The sequence below is a fragment of the Montipora foliosa genome, chromosome 10, assembly GCF_036669935.1.
Source record: "Montipora foliosa isolate CH-2021 chromosome 10, ASM3666993v2, whole genome shotgun sequence".
Lineage (NCBI taxonomy): Eukaryota > Metazoa > Cnidaria > Anthozoa > Scleractinia > Acroporidae > Montipora > Montipora foliosa.
Window position 1 is genome coordinate 21,898,892 of NC_090878.1, and position 11,905 is coordinate 21,910,796.

Here is an 11,905-nt window from a genome sequence, read left to right on the forward strand (position 1 = left end):
GTCCATGGCACAATACAATACAATACAATAAAATACATAATTGACCGCTCCCCATAAGGGCTTTCCAGAGCCAATGAAACAATCAACAAAACGACAGAATACAATATCAGCAACAACTGTTAAGCATCCCAACTGGCTGGCAAACCAGTGGGCTATTTAAAGTGCAGCCAAGAAGCTGAACCAGGGACTACCAGGAACAAATTCAACCAGTGGTCAGAACAAGCCTTGAACCTGGTAACATGAGAATGTTCAGGAAAAAAATTGGAGTGCTCCCTTGCCGAGTCGAACCTAAGACCTTCTGATGACTAGTTCAGAGGTTTTACCACTGAGCTATTATAGGAGACTCAGGGAGGCAAGGCCATCAAACTAGGTTCATGTGGCAATTGTCCCACTTTACCGCTAGGATTGAGATTGCCAGAATAGTGCTCACAATTCAAGTCAAGATGGTGAAATGTTTACCCTGGTAAATGATTGAATAGAATATATTTTTTTTTGTAATCAGAATGTCGTAGGTTCGAGCCCTGCCAAGGAGCAGTAAGATTTTTTCTGAGCATCAAGATTCCTCATTGATTATTCTACAAGGACACATTGGATAAATAGCGATTGCTAACCAACGAGGATCAACAACTATTCCATGTATTGTCGACTAAACAGGCCTTCTGACAGGGTGCGGGAAAAAAATGAAAATTGTGCGCTATTTTGGAGGCCAATTGTGCGGGAAAAAAAGTCAGTTGTGGGGAAAATTGTGCGGGATTGTGCAATCTTGCAAACATCGTGTTCTCCTTGTCTTACTACCTTTTCTTTAACCATATCAACGTGAAATTCCTGCTGTAATGGTTGACTTACCTCTACATTTTACTTCGGATGATTTTTATAACATTGACTGAAGTTTAGAACCTATTTAAAACTGATTTTACGTTTGTTGAAGCAATCGAATGTGCTAAACAAAACCACTCGAGGAAATTGCCCCAGAAAACCTAGCGAGCCTCTAATGCACGTCATGTATATCTACATAGTCTCTATCAGTCACTAATTGTGTAACCCAATCGACGAGTTGTTCGCTGAAAGCGTGGAAATACAAGAGTGTTTTCAAGGTAAATTCTAGATCTCCTGATACTCAATAGAAAAACGCGTTTTGATTAAAATTTTGAGTAGATAAGTCCGTATTGTGCGGTATTTTGCAAATTTTCCCGAATTGTGCGGTTCCGCACCCGTGCACCCTGTCAGAAGGCCTGACTAAAGCATCAATTTCTGCCTCGGCCAATTCCAGTCCAAAATGGCTTTTGTCTGCCATTTTTGTCACAGCTACAAAAAATATTAATGTTTTCAGCTCGCTTTATTGCAGACACATTCCTTGACCATATTAGGTACAACAGGTATAGCCTGAACTGATAGCCTGTGTCTGGCGAGCCAAAGAAAATGCTGGAAATCTGATATCCATAATTCAGTTTTTAGTATTAAAAATTAGATACCTTTAACAAATGCAATGTAGATTTCATGTTGCCCTGCATCTGTTCAGTAATATATCATAGATGACGTTAAAATGTGGTAACAACAAAAAAGTGGCACACAAGGCAATAGCTGAGTTGTCACTGATGCTCTTACCAGATTTTGAAGTCTCCTGTGATCAATCACTGAACAGATGCAAAGCAAAATGTTATCTTTGTTTTATCTAACAAAGAATTACAAAGTTCTTGATGCTGACGCCAGCTATGCGTCTGTCCTCTAATAATGTAGATCATAGGTGAAAACTAATCAAAAGCATTTATTATTGAGCTTATATTATATAATTCTTCATTCACTTGATGGGGCTAACATTTTATCATCACCTGCACTATAATTACGAGACATCAAAGGTAGTTGAAAGAATATTTAAAAGCCGAGAAATGGCCATTTATTTCAGTTATTTCAAATCATCCAAAACATTTAAAGGGGCTAGGTCACGCAATTTTAGGCAATTTCAGCACTGATCGAATGGTCATAGAATTAACTAAAATATCAAAATAACTGTTCCAAACTATAGAAGAACTCTAACAAAACACAGGGAAGCCAAGAAGGGACATGGATGGACAAAACTGGAAAGGATTGAAATGGATTGAATTTGGGTAAATTTGAAAAACGTCGGCCCACCTTTTTTCAAATTTATATCATTCTACATCAAAATGTCATTTACACAGCTGGAAAATCATTCTCAGTTGTTATGTGGCCGTGATTTTGCAAATGAAAGACTCTTGCTCTGCTGATTTGACGTTTAGAGCTCATAATTAACAAAATTAAACAAAATTACCTAAAATAGCGTGACCTAGCCCCTTTAAGTTGTTTGAATTTTCTTGTGATGTCAGGACTTTTTTCCTTGTCAAGGTTAAAAGTCAGTGCTCAGAGTCACAGTTCACTCCTTACCGATGTTGTGGGATTCCAAGGTCTACTGCCTGGCCTGTGAAGGTAAAACAAATTTTAAAGTACAACTAAACTCAAAATTAATATCAAAAGTAAACATGTTTCTTAATACCATACTTACCTCAAAATTTTGCTTTTTATCTGCCTGGCAAAGATGTGCAATGTTATCAAAACCAGCAGTCATGGGTCCATTCTCGATTTTATCTCACAAACTGCTTTGTGATGCAAAATTTCTTCGAAAACGGAATGCAAAGCAGTTTGGGATGTAGAATCGAGAATGGACCCATGCCTCTCACATAACAGTCATGGGTCCAAATTACTGAGTTCTGCCAAGTTTATGAGACTTGCATGGCACAGAAAAAGGGAAATTCTGCGAACCATGGTGACATGTTTGCTTTGGATGGAATGGTTTACAAAAGGAACAGAAACATTTTACATGCACTTTAAGTTCAGCAGTAAATACATTTCTTGCATTGCAAATTATAGTTACATCCCTTTTCAAACTGACTGGCTTTAAATTGTTTTCAGTTCTAAAAAATTCAATTGACTGAAACAAGGTTCAAACTACAATTCTCTAGTTACGGTTACCAAGTATAATTTAGACTTAATTGCCCATAGTCAACTTCTTTGTGTCGAGTGATGAAGTTGTGCGAGTGTCACAACAGCAAGCAACAAGTCGACTTGTTTCCACTTGCAGGGATTTGAATCACTATAGCCTCAATTTTTGGTGCGAAAAGATAATTTTTGTGTAGTCTGCACTACTGCTGCCAGGTTAAATGGCACTGAATGGGACAACTCCGACCAAAACATTAAATTTTCATGACTGTCTTTATCACCAAACTTGACAGAAATTACGTGTATCCAGTGCAGAGTACGTAATGTACACTGTATTGCACGAGTATTGTTAGTATATTCATTAAAATACATTGTATTCATATCAGAAACATTCAAGGCTGCTTAGCACATGATATGCACAACTGGAAAGAAATCAACACTGATAAGAGTAGAAAAGCTGTTTTAGACAGGCTGGACAGTACCAAAGACACGAGAATGTGAAAATGTGGAAGAATTGTTGGTTGTTTTCTTAAGATCTGTTTCACAAACACTACTGTACATGTATGTCAATAAATATTATTGTGTAGCAACAAAAATTCAAAAATGGACTTCCAGTGCAACGCGGCTTACCCTGGCCACCCAACAAATTTTCACATTTGAAAATTACGTATAAAATAATACGTCAACTCAAAAACCCAGGCAATGGTGTTCAAGGAGGCGTCAATGCTAATCAAATTTACGCATCCTGATTGGCGGACAATTTGTAAAAAACTTTGTTGGGTGGCCATGGTAAGGCTCGTTGCACTGTAACAAGAGAAGTTTTAATAATGTTATTATGAGTCTGTTAAAGCTTTCTTGACTGAAAACAGCAGTGAAATGGTGACTAAACCGGTAGAGAAACCAGAGTGGTATTTCTGAGAGTCAATTATCGCCTGTTTACAAGCTGGTAAAATGACAAGTTACGTTTTTCTCTGCTTCTCCCATTAACAAAGAAACAAACTAAAATGGCTACAATTTCCAGTGCCTTTGAAGGGATATCAGCTGTAAAGACAACTACAGAATGCCATACTGTATATCAACATACATGTAATTTATTACAATGTACATTGAAATTAATAAAATTTATTAATTTATTGGTCTTGTCATTTCATATTTCCCTGGGGCTCCAGTTCCCATTGACGGCACACAAGAGTACGAGGTAACTAAAGGACTTGTTTCTTCATTGGATGAGATGACAAGTGTTTGCATTTGTCAATAACCAAATAGAACTTCAACACATTTTGTTTTCCTGCAACTCAAAAACCAAGAGTAATAAATCGATAAAGATCTACGTGTAGACTTTTTTTGCCATACATTTCACGTTTACCCCTGGCAACTCAAACCCTTGATAGGTCACACACTCAAATCTTGACTTTTATGGTGGGAAACTTTCTTTCATGAAAAGAGGATGGCAGGTGCCGATGATAATTTCGATATAGGTCTGTTGACTCTGACACATAACAGGCAGAGAAGTGCTGTTGGTTTCGTAATTTTAGGTATCCTACAGGGACCCGTACAGTGTCAGTAATATTTTGTTGCTTAAGCCCATCGTGGTGGAGATTGAGGATTCATTCCTTGTACATCTGAGGTAAAGCTCTTCCTCCATCGTATATGCCAAGTTGATTATTGATCCTAACATTACAGTGCCCTGACATAGTGTTGGTGGAAGACTTTTATTGTGCATTCCAATTCGATCAATTACGAAAAGAAACAAAACTCTGACCAAGAAATCATTCTTAGCATCGGAATGGGCTGGTCCGTAGTTCATGACTTGCTTTGAAGTTAAGCCGGCTTTATGATTGGACGTCGCAAAAGAATGCCGAGGTTATTGTTTTCCAGGACGTTTCTGATTGGTCAGTGTTGGGGAAAAATGCGAAAAAAAGTCCCAACCATTCATGGTTCGAGTGTCCGTGCTGTTAAGTGGACGGAAGAAAATTCTTTGTTGTGTTGCATGAAATTAAGTGTCTGCCAAACCACAGCAGTGCACCTGCATTATCAAGTCTCAAAAGCTTGGGTAAGCGGTGCACATGAATTTGACTACTTACTGTACTAACGTAAGACTTACATTGGCATGTTAACCCCAGGTGCTACTGAGCTGTTGGGAGGGGGCCGCATCCCACCATAGTTCTAAGGAAAGGAAACAACTGTATTAATATTATAACAAGACTATATTGTTATATACCTAGACTTTCGCTCAACAAAACAAGCACTGTGATTGGTTGATTCTTGGTCACGTGGCCCTGATCAAATTGAAATGTATCCAGACTGGGATACAATTCCCCAGTTGTTGCCCGCTCCGGAGGTTTTGCTGCGATTGTTGCAGGAAAAGTCTAAATATATAACAAAGCACTTAATGTCTGGTCCCTTGGGAAACTAGTTAGTTTTGTTTTCCCTCGAGTCCTGAGGTTTCCCTTGACTTCGTCTCAGGAAACATGAGGACTCTCAGGGAAACAAAACTGTTTCCCTGGGGACCATAAATTAAGTGTATAACGTAAATAGATCTTTCTGGCCATAGATGTTCTTTGAGCCAATCTTTTAGCTTTAAAGACAGACTTTAGCTAGGAGGAAAAAAAACATAACTACCAATACATACATACAGTGTACAAATTTCTCTGTGCAACAATTTGGTGAATCAGATAATTTTAAGACAATATATAAATAAATAATAATAATAATAATAATAATAATAATAATGATACTAATAATAATAAATTAATTATATTCATCAAGTTGAACAATAAATATATATATCGAGAGAGACAGAGAAGAGTGGACTACTTTTTCATTGCAGATCTACAAGCTTGTTTTGTAGGAGAATGGCGCTCCCACTCTTCGAGACCTTATAATTTTATTTGCATACATGTAAACGCAGTATTTATGCGTTCAATTTTTCAAACTTGCTTGCACAGGGTTTAGTTTTCGCTATTTATTTATAACTTACTATAGATAAATTTTATAATTATTACTTTTAATTTTTTATCTTAAAAAATCCCAAACAAGTCCAGGTACCATTCATGTACAGTACATTGAACAGTACATACAGCATGATGATAGTTTTCCCATCCCTGTCATCAGTAGAAGGCAGCTGTCTACTACCATGATGGTGAAACTAACCCACTACTCAGAGTAAAACGTACTAAAACACTGGAAGCACTGAACCCCTTTCACTCCTAAGAATAATACTAAAACACTGGAGGCACTGAGCCCCTTTCCCTCCTAAGAATAAAACTAAAACACTGGAAGCACTGAGCCCCTTTCCCTCCTAAGAATAATACTGAAACACTGGAAGCAATGAGCCCCTTTCCCTCCTAAGAATAATACTAAAACACTGGAAGCACTGAGCCCCTTTCCCTCCTAACAAGAAAACTAAAACACTGGAAGCACTGAGCCCCTTTCCCTCCTAAGAATAATACTAAAACACTGGCAGCACTGAGCCCCTTTCCCTCCTAAGAATAATACTAAAACACTGGAAGCACTGAGCCCCTTTCCCTCCTAAGAATAAAACTAAAACGGTGGAAGCACTGAGCCCCTTTCCCTCCTAAGAATAATACTGAAACACTGGAAGCAATGAGCCCCTTTCCCTCCTAAGAATAATACTAAAACACTGGAAGCACTGAGCCCCTTTCCCTCCTAAGAAGAAAACTAAAACACTGGAAGCACTAAGCCCATTTCCCTCCTAAGAATAATACTAAAACACAGGAAGCACTGAGCCCTTTTCCCTCCAAAGAATAATACTGAAACACTGGAAGCACTGAGCCCCTTTCCCTCCTAAGAATAATACTGAAACACTGGAAGCACTAAGCCCCTTTTCCTCCTAAGAATATTACTAAAACACTGAAAGCACTGAGCCCCTTTCCCTCCTAAGAATAAACCTAAAACACTGAAAGCACTGAGCCCCTTTCCCTTCTAAGAATAATTATTATACTAAAACACTGGAAGCAGTGAGCCCCTTTCCCTCCTAAGAAGAAAACTAAAACACTGGAAGCACTGAGCCCCTTTCCCTCCTAAGAATAATACTAAAACACTGGAAGCACTGAGCCCTTTTTCCTCCTAAGAATAATACTGAAACACTGGAAGCACTGAGCCCCTTTCCCTCCTAAGAATAATACTAAAACACTGGAAGCACTGAGCCCCTTTCCCTCCTAAGAATAAAACTAAAACACTGGAAGCACTGAGCCCCGTTCCCTCCTAAGAATAATACTAAAACACTGGAAGCACTGAGCCCTTTTTCCTCCTAAGAATAATACTGAAACACTGGAAGCACTGAGCCCCTTTCCCTCCTAAGAATAATACTAAAACACTGGAAGCAGTGAGCCCCTTTCCCTCCTAAGAAGAAAACTAAAACACTGGAAGCACTGAGCCCCATTCCCTCCTAAGAATAATACTAAAACACTGAAAGCACTGAGCCCCTTTCCCTTCTAAGAATAATTATTATACTAAGACACTGGAAGCACTGAGCCCCTTTCCCTCCTAACAATAATACTAAAACACTGAAAGCACTAAGCCCCTTTCCCTCCTAAGAATAATTATTATACTAAAACACTGGAAGCACTGAGCCCCTTTCCCTCCTATGAATAATACTAAAACACTGGAAGCACTGAGCCCCTTTCCCTCCTAAGAATAAAACTAAAACACTGGAAGCACTGAGCCCCTTTCACTCCTAAGAATAATTATTATACTAAAACACTGGAAGCAGTGAGCCCCTTTCCCTCCTAAGAATAATACTAAAACACTGGAAGCACTGAGCCCCTTTCCCTCCTAAGAATAATTATTATACTAAAACACTGGAAGCACTGAGCCCCTTTCCCTCCTATGAATAATACTAAAACACTGGAAGCACTGAGCCCCTTTCCCTCCTAAGAATAAAACTAAAACACTGGAAGCACTGAGCCTCTTTCCCTCCTAAGAATAATACTAAAACACTGGAAGTACTGAGCCCCTTTCCCTCCTAAGAATAATTATTATACTAAAACACTGGAAGCACTGAGCCCCTTTCCCTCCTATGAATAATACTAAAACACTGGAAGCACTGAGCCCCTTTCCCTCCTAAGAATAAAACTAAAACACTGGAAGCACTGAGCCTCTTTCCCTCCTAAGAATAAAACTAAAACACTGGAAGCAATGAGCCCCTTTCCCTCCTAAGAATAATACTAAAACACTGGAAGCACTGAGCCCCTTTCCCTCCTAACAAGAAAACTAAAACACTGGAAGCACTGAGCCCCTTTCCCTCCTAAGAATAATACTAAAACACTGGCAGCACTGAGCCCCTTTCCCTCCTAAGAATAATACTAAAACACTGGAAGCACTGAGCCCCTTTCCCTCCTAAGAATAAAACTAAAACGGTGGAAGCACTGAGCCCCTTTCCCTCCTAAGAATAATACTGAAACACTGGAAGCAATGAGCCCCTTTCCCTCCTAAGAATAATACTAAAACACTGGAAGCACTGAGCCCCTTTCCCTCCTAAGAAGAAAACTAAAACACTGGAAGCACTAAGCCCATTTCCCTCCTAAGAATAATACTAAAACACAGGAAGCACTGAGCCCTTTTCCCTCCAAAGAATAATACTGAAACACTGGAAGCACTGAGCCCCTTTCCCTCCTAAGAATAATACTGAAACACTGGAAGCACTAAGCCCCTTTTCCTCCTAAGAATATTACTAAAACACTGAAAGCACTGAGCCCCTTTCCCTCCTAAGAATAAACCTAAAACACTGAAAGCACTGAGCCCCTTTCCCTTCTAAGAATAATTATTATACTAAAACACTGGAAGCAGTGAGCCCCTTTCCCTCCTAAGAAGAAAACTAAAACACTGGAAGCACTGAGCCCCTTTCCCTCCTAAGAATAATACTAAAACACTGGAAGCACTGAGCCCTTTTTCCTCCTAAGAATAATACTGAAACACTGGAAGCACTGAGCCCCTTTCCCTCCTAAGAATAATACTAAAACACTGGAAGCACTGAGCCCCTTTCCCTCCTAAGAATAAAACTAAAACACTGGAAGCACTGAGCCCCGTTCCCTCCTAAGAATAATACTAAAACACTGGAAGCACTGAGCCCTTTTTCCTCCTAAGAATAATACTGAAACACTGGAAGCACTGAGCCCCTTTCCCTCCTAAGAATAATACTAAAACACTGGAAGCAGTGAGCCCCTTTCCCTCCTAAGAAGAAAACTAAAACACTGGAAGCACTGAGCCCCATTCCCTCCTAAGAATAATACTAAAACACTGAAAGCACTGAGCCCCTTTCCCTTCTAAGAATAATTATTATACTAAGACACTGGAAGCACTGAGCCCCTTTCCCTCCTAACAATAATACTAAAACACTGAAAGCACTAAGCCCCTTTCCCTCCTAAGAATAATTATTATACTAAAACACTGGAAGCACTGAGCCCCTTTCCCTCCTATGAATAATACTAAAACACTGGAAGCACTGAGCCCCTTTCCCTCCTAAGAATAAAACTAAAACACTGGAAGCACTGAGCCCCTTTCACTCCTAAGAATAATTATTATACTAAAACACTGGAAGCAGTGAGCCCCTTTCCCTCCTAAGAATAATACTAAAACACTGGAAGCACTGAGCCCCTTTCCCTCCTAAGAATAATTATTATACTAAAACACTGGAAGCACTGAGCCCCTTTCCCTCCTATGAATAATACTAAAACACTGGAAGCACTGAGCCCCTTTCCCTCCTAAGAATAAAACTAAAACACTGGAAGCACTGAGCCTCTTTCCCTCCTAAGAATAATACTAAAACACTGGAAGTACTGAGCCCCTTTCCCTCCTAAGAATAATTATTATACTAAAACACTGGAAGCACTGAGCCCCTTTCCCTCCTATGAATAATACTAAAACACTGGAAGCACTGAGCCCCTTTCCCTCCTAAGAATAAAACTAAAACACTGGAAGCACTGAGCCTCTTTCCCTCCTAAGAATAAAACTAAAACACTGGAAGCACTGAGGCCCTTTCCCTCCTAAGAATAATACTAAAACACTTGAAGCACTGAGCCCTTTTCCCTCCTAAGAATAATACTGAAACACTGGAAGCACTGAGCCCCTTTCCCTCCTAAGAATAATACTAAAACACTGGAAGCACTGAGCCCCTTTCCCTCCTAAGAATAAAACTAAAACACTGGAAGCACTGAGCCCCTTTCCCTCCTAAGAATAATTATTATACTAAAACACTGGAAGCACTGAGCCCCTTTCCCTCCTAAGAATAATACTAAAACACTGGAAGCACTGAGCCCCTTTCCCTCCTAAGAATAAAACTAAAACACTGGAAGCACTAAGCCTGTTTTCCTCCTAAGAATAAAACTAAAACACTGGAAGCACTGAGCCCCTTTCCCTCCTAAGAATAATACTAAAACACTTGAAGGACTGAGCCGCTTTCCCTCCTAAGAATAATACTAAAACACTGGAAGCACTAAGCCCCTTTCCCTCCTAAGAATAATACTAAAACACTGGAAGCACTGAGAGCCCCTTTCCCTCCTAAGAATAATACTAAAACACTGGAAGTACTGAGCCCCTTTCCCTCCTAGGAATAATTATTATACTAAAACACTGGAAGCAGTGAGCCCCTTTCCCTCCTAAGAATAAAACTAAAACACTGGAAGCACTGAGCCCCTTTCCCTTCTAAGAATAATACTAAAACACTTGAAGCACTGAGCCCCTTTCCCTCCTAAGAATAATACTGAAACACTGGAAGTACTGAGCCCCTTTCCCTCCTAAGAATAATACTAAAACACTGGAAGCACTGAGCCCCTTTCCCTCCTAAGAATAATTATTATACTAAAACACTGGAAGCACTGAGCCCCTTTCCCTCCTATGAATAATACTAAAACACTGGAAGCACTGAGCCCCTTTCCCTCCTAAGAATAAAACTAAAACACTGGAAGCACTGAGCCTCTTTCCCTCCTAAGAATAAAACTAAAACACTGGAAGCACTGAGCCCCTTTCCCTCCTAAGAATAATACTAAAACACTTGAAGCACTGAGCCCTTTTCCCTCCTAAGAATAATACTGAAACACTGGAAGCACTGAGCCCCTTTCCCTCCTAAGAATAATACTAAAACACTGGAAGCACTGAGCCCCTTTCCCTCCTAAGAATAAAACTAAAACACTGGAAGCACTGAGCCCCTTTCCCTCCTAAGAATAATTATTATACTAAAACACTGGAAGCACTGAGCCCCTTTCCCTCCTAAGAATAATACTAAAACACTGGAAGCACTGAGCCCCTTTCCCTCCTAAGAATAAAACTAAAACACTGGAAGCACTAAGCCTGTTTTCCTCCTAAGAATAAAACTAAAACACTGGAAGCACTGAGCCCCTTTCCCTCCTAAGAATAATACTAAAACACTTCAAGGACTGAGCCCCTTTCCCTCCTAAGAATAATACTAAAACACTGGAAGCACTAAGCCCCTTTCCCTCCTAAGAATAATACTAAAACACTGGAAGCACTGAGAGCCCCTTTCCCTCCTAAGAATAATACTAAAACACTGGAAGTACTGAGCCTCTTTCCCTCCTAGGAATAATTATTATACTAAAACACTGGAAGCAGTGAGCCCCTTTCCCTCCTAAGAATAAAACTAAAACACTGGAAGCACTGAGCCCCTTTCCCTTCTAAGAATAATACTAAAACACTTGAAGCACTGAGCCCCTTTCCCTCCTAAGAATAATACTGAAACACTGGAAGCACTGAGCCCCTTTCCCTCCTAAGAATAATACTAAAACACTGGAAGCACTGAGCCCCTTTCCCTCCTAAGAATAATTATTATACTAAAACACTGGAAGCACTGAGCCCCTTTCCCTCCTAAGAATAATACTAAAACACTGGAAGCACTGAGCCCCTTTCCCTCCTAAGAATAAAACTTAAACACTGGAAGCACTGAGCCCCTTTCCCTCCTAAGAATAATTATTATACT

At 39.7% G+C, this 11,905-nt stretch overlaps 1 protein-coding gene and 1 long non-coding RNA gene across 10 annotated transcripts in view; one reads left to right on the forward strand and one right to left on the reverse strand.

Moving 5' to 3' along the window:
- LOC137973822 (single-stranded DNA-binding protein 2-like) overlaps positions 1-11,905 on the reverse strand; it is a 37,981-nt gene that overhangs the window by 13,269 nt on the left and 12,807 nt on the right. For 5 of the 9 annotated variants that reach the window (XR_011117319.1, XR_011117317.1, XR_011117321.1 and 2 more), the window contains 2 exons: positions 5,057-5,118; positions 2,401-2,434 (listed from right to left, as the gene is read on the reverse strand). Coding sequence is in view for 3 of the 9 variants with exons in the window: in XM_068820710.1 (XP_068676811.1) it covers positions 2,401-2,434; positions 5,057-5,118 (96 nt within the window). In the remaining 6 variants the exon portion in view is untranslated. Of the gene's footprint in view, positions 1-846; positions 965-2,400; positions 2,435-4,103; positions 4,241-5,056; positions 5,119-11,905 lie in introns of those variants that run through there. The other 4 variants (XR_011117318.1, XR_011117322.1, XM_068820711.1 and 1 more) reach the window with 3 other exon arrangements.
- LOC137973824 (uncharacterized) lies at positions 1,022-4,085 on the forward strand. Its single transcript, XR_011117324.1, has 3 exons — positions 1,022-1,094; positions 2,362-2,442; positions 3,339-4,085. It is a non-coding gene; the product is annotated as an uncharacterized lncRNA (long non-coding RNA).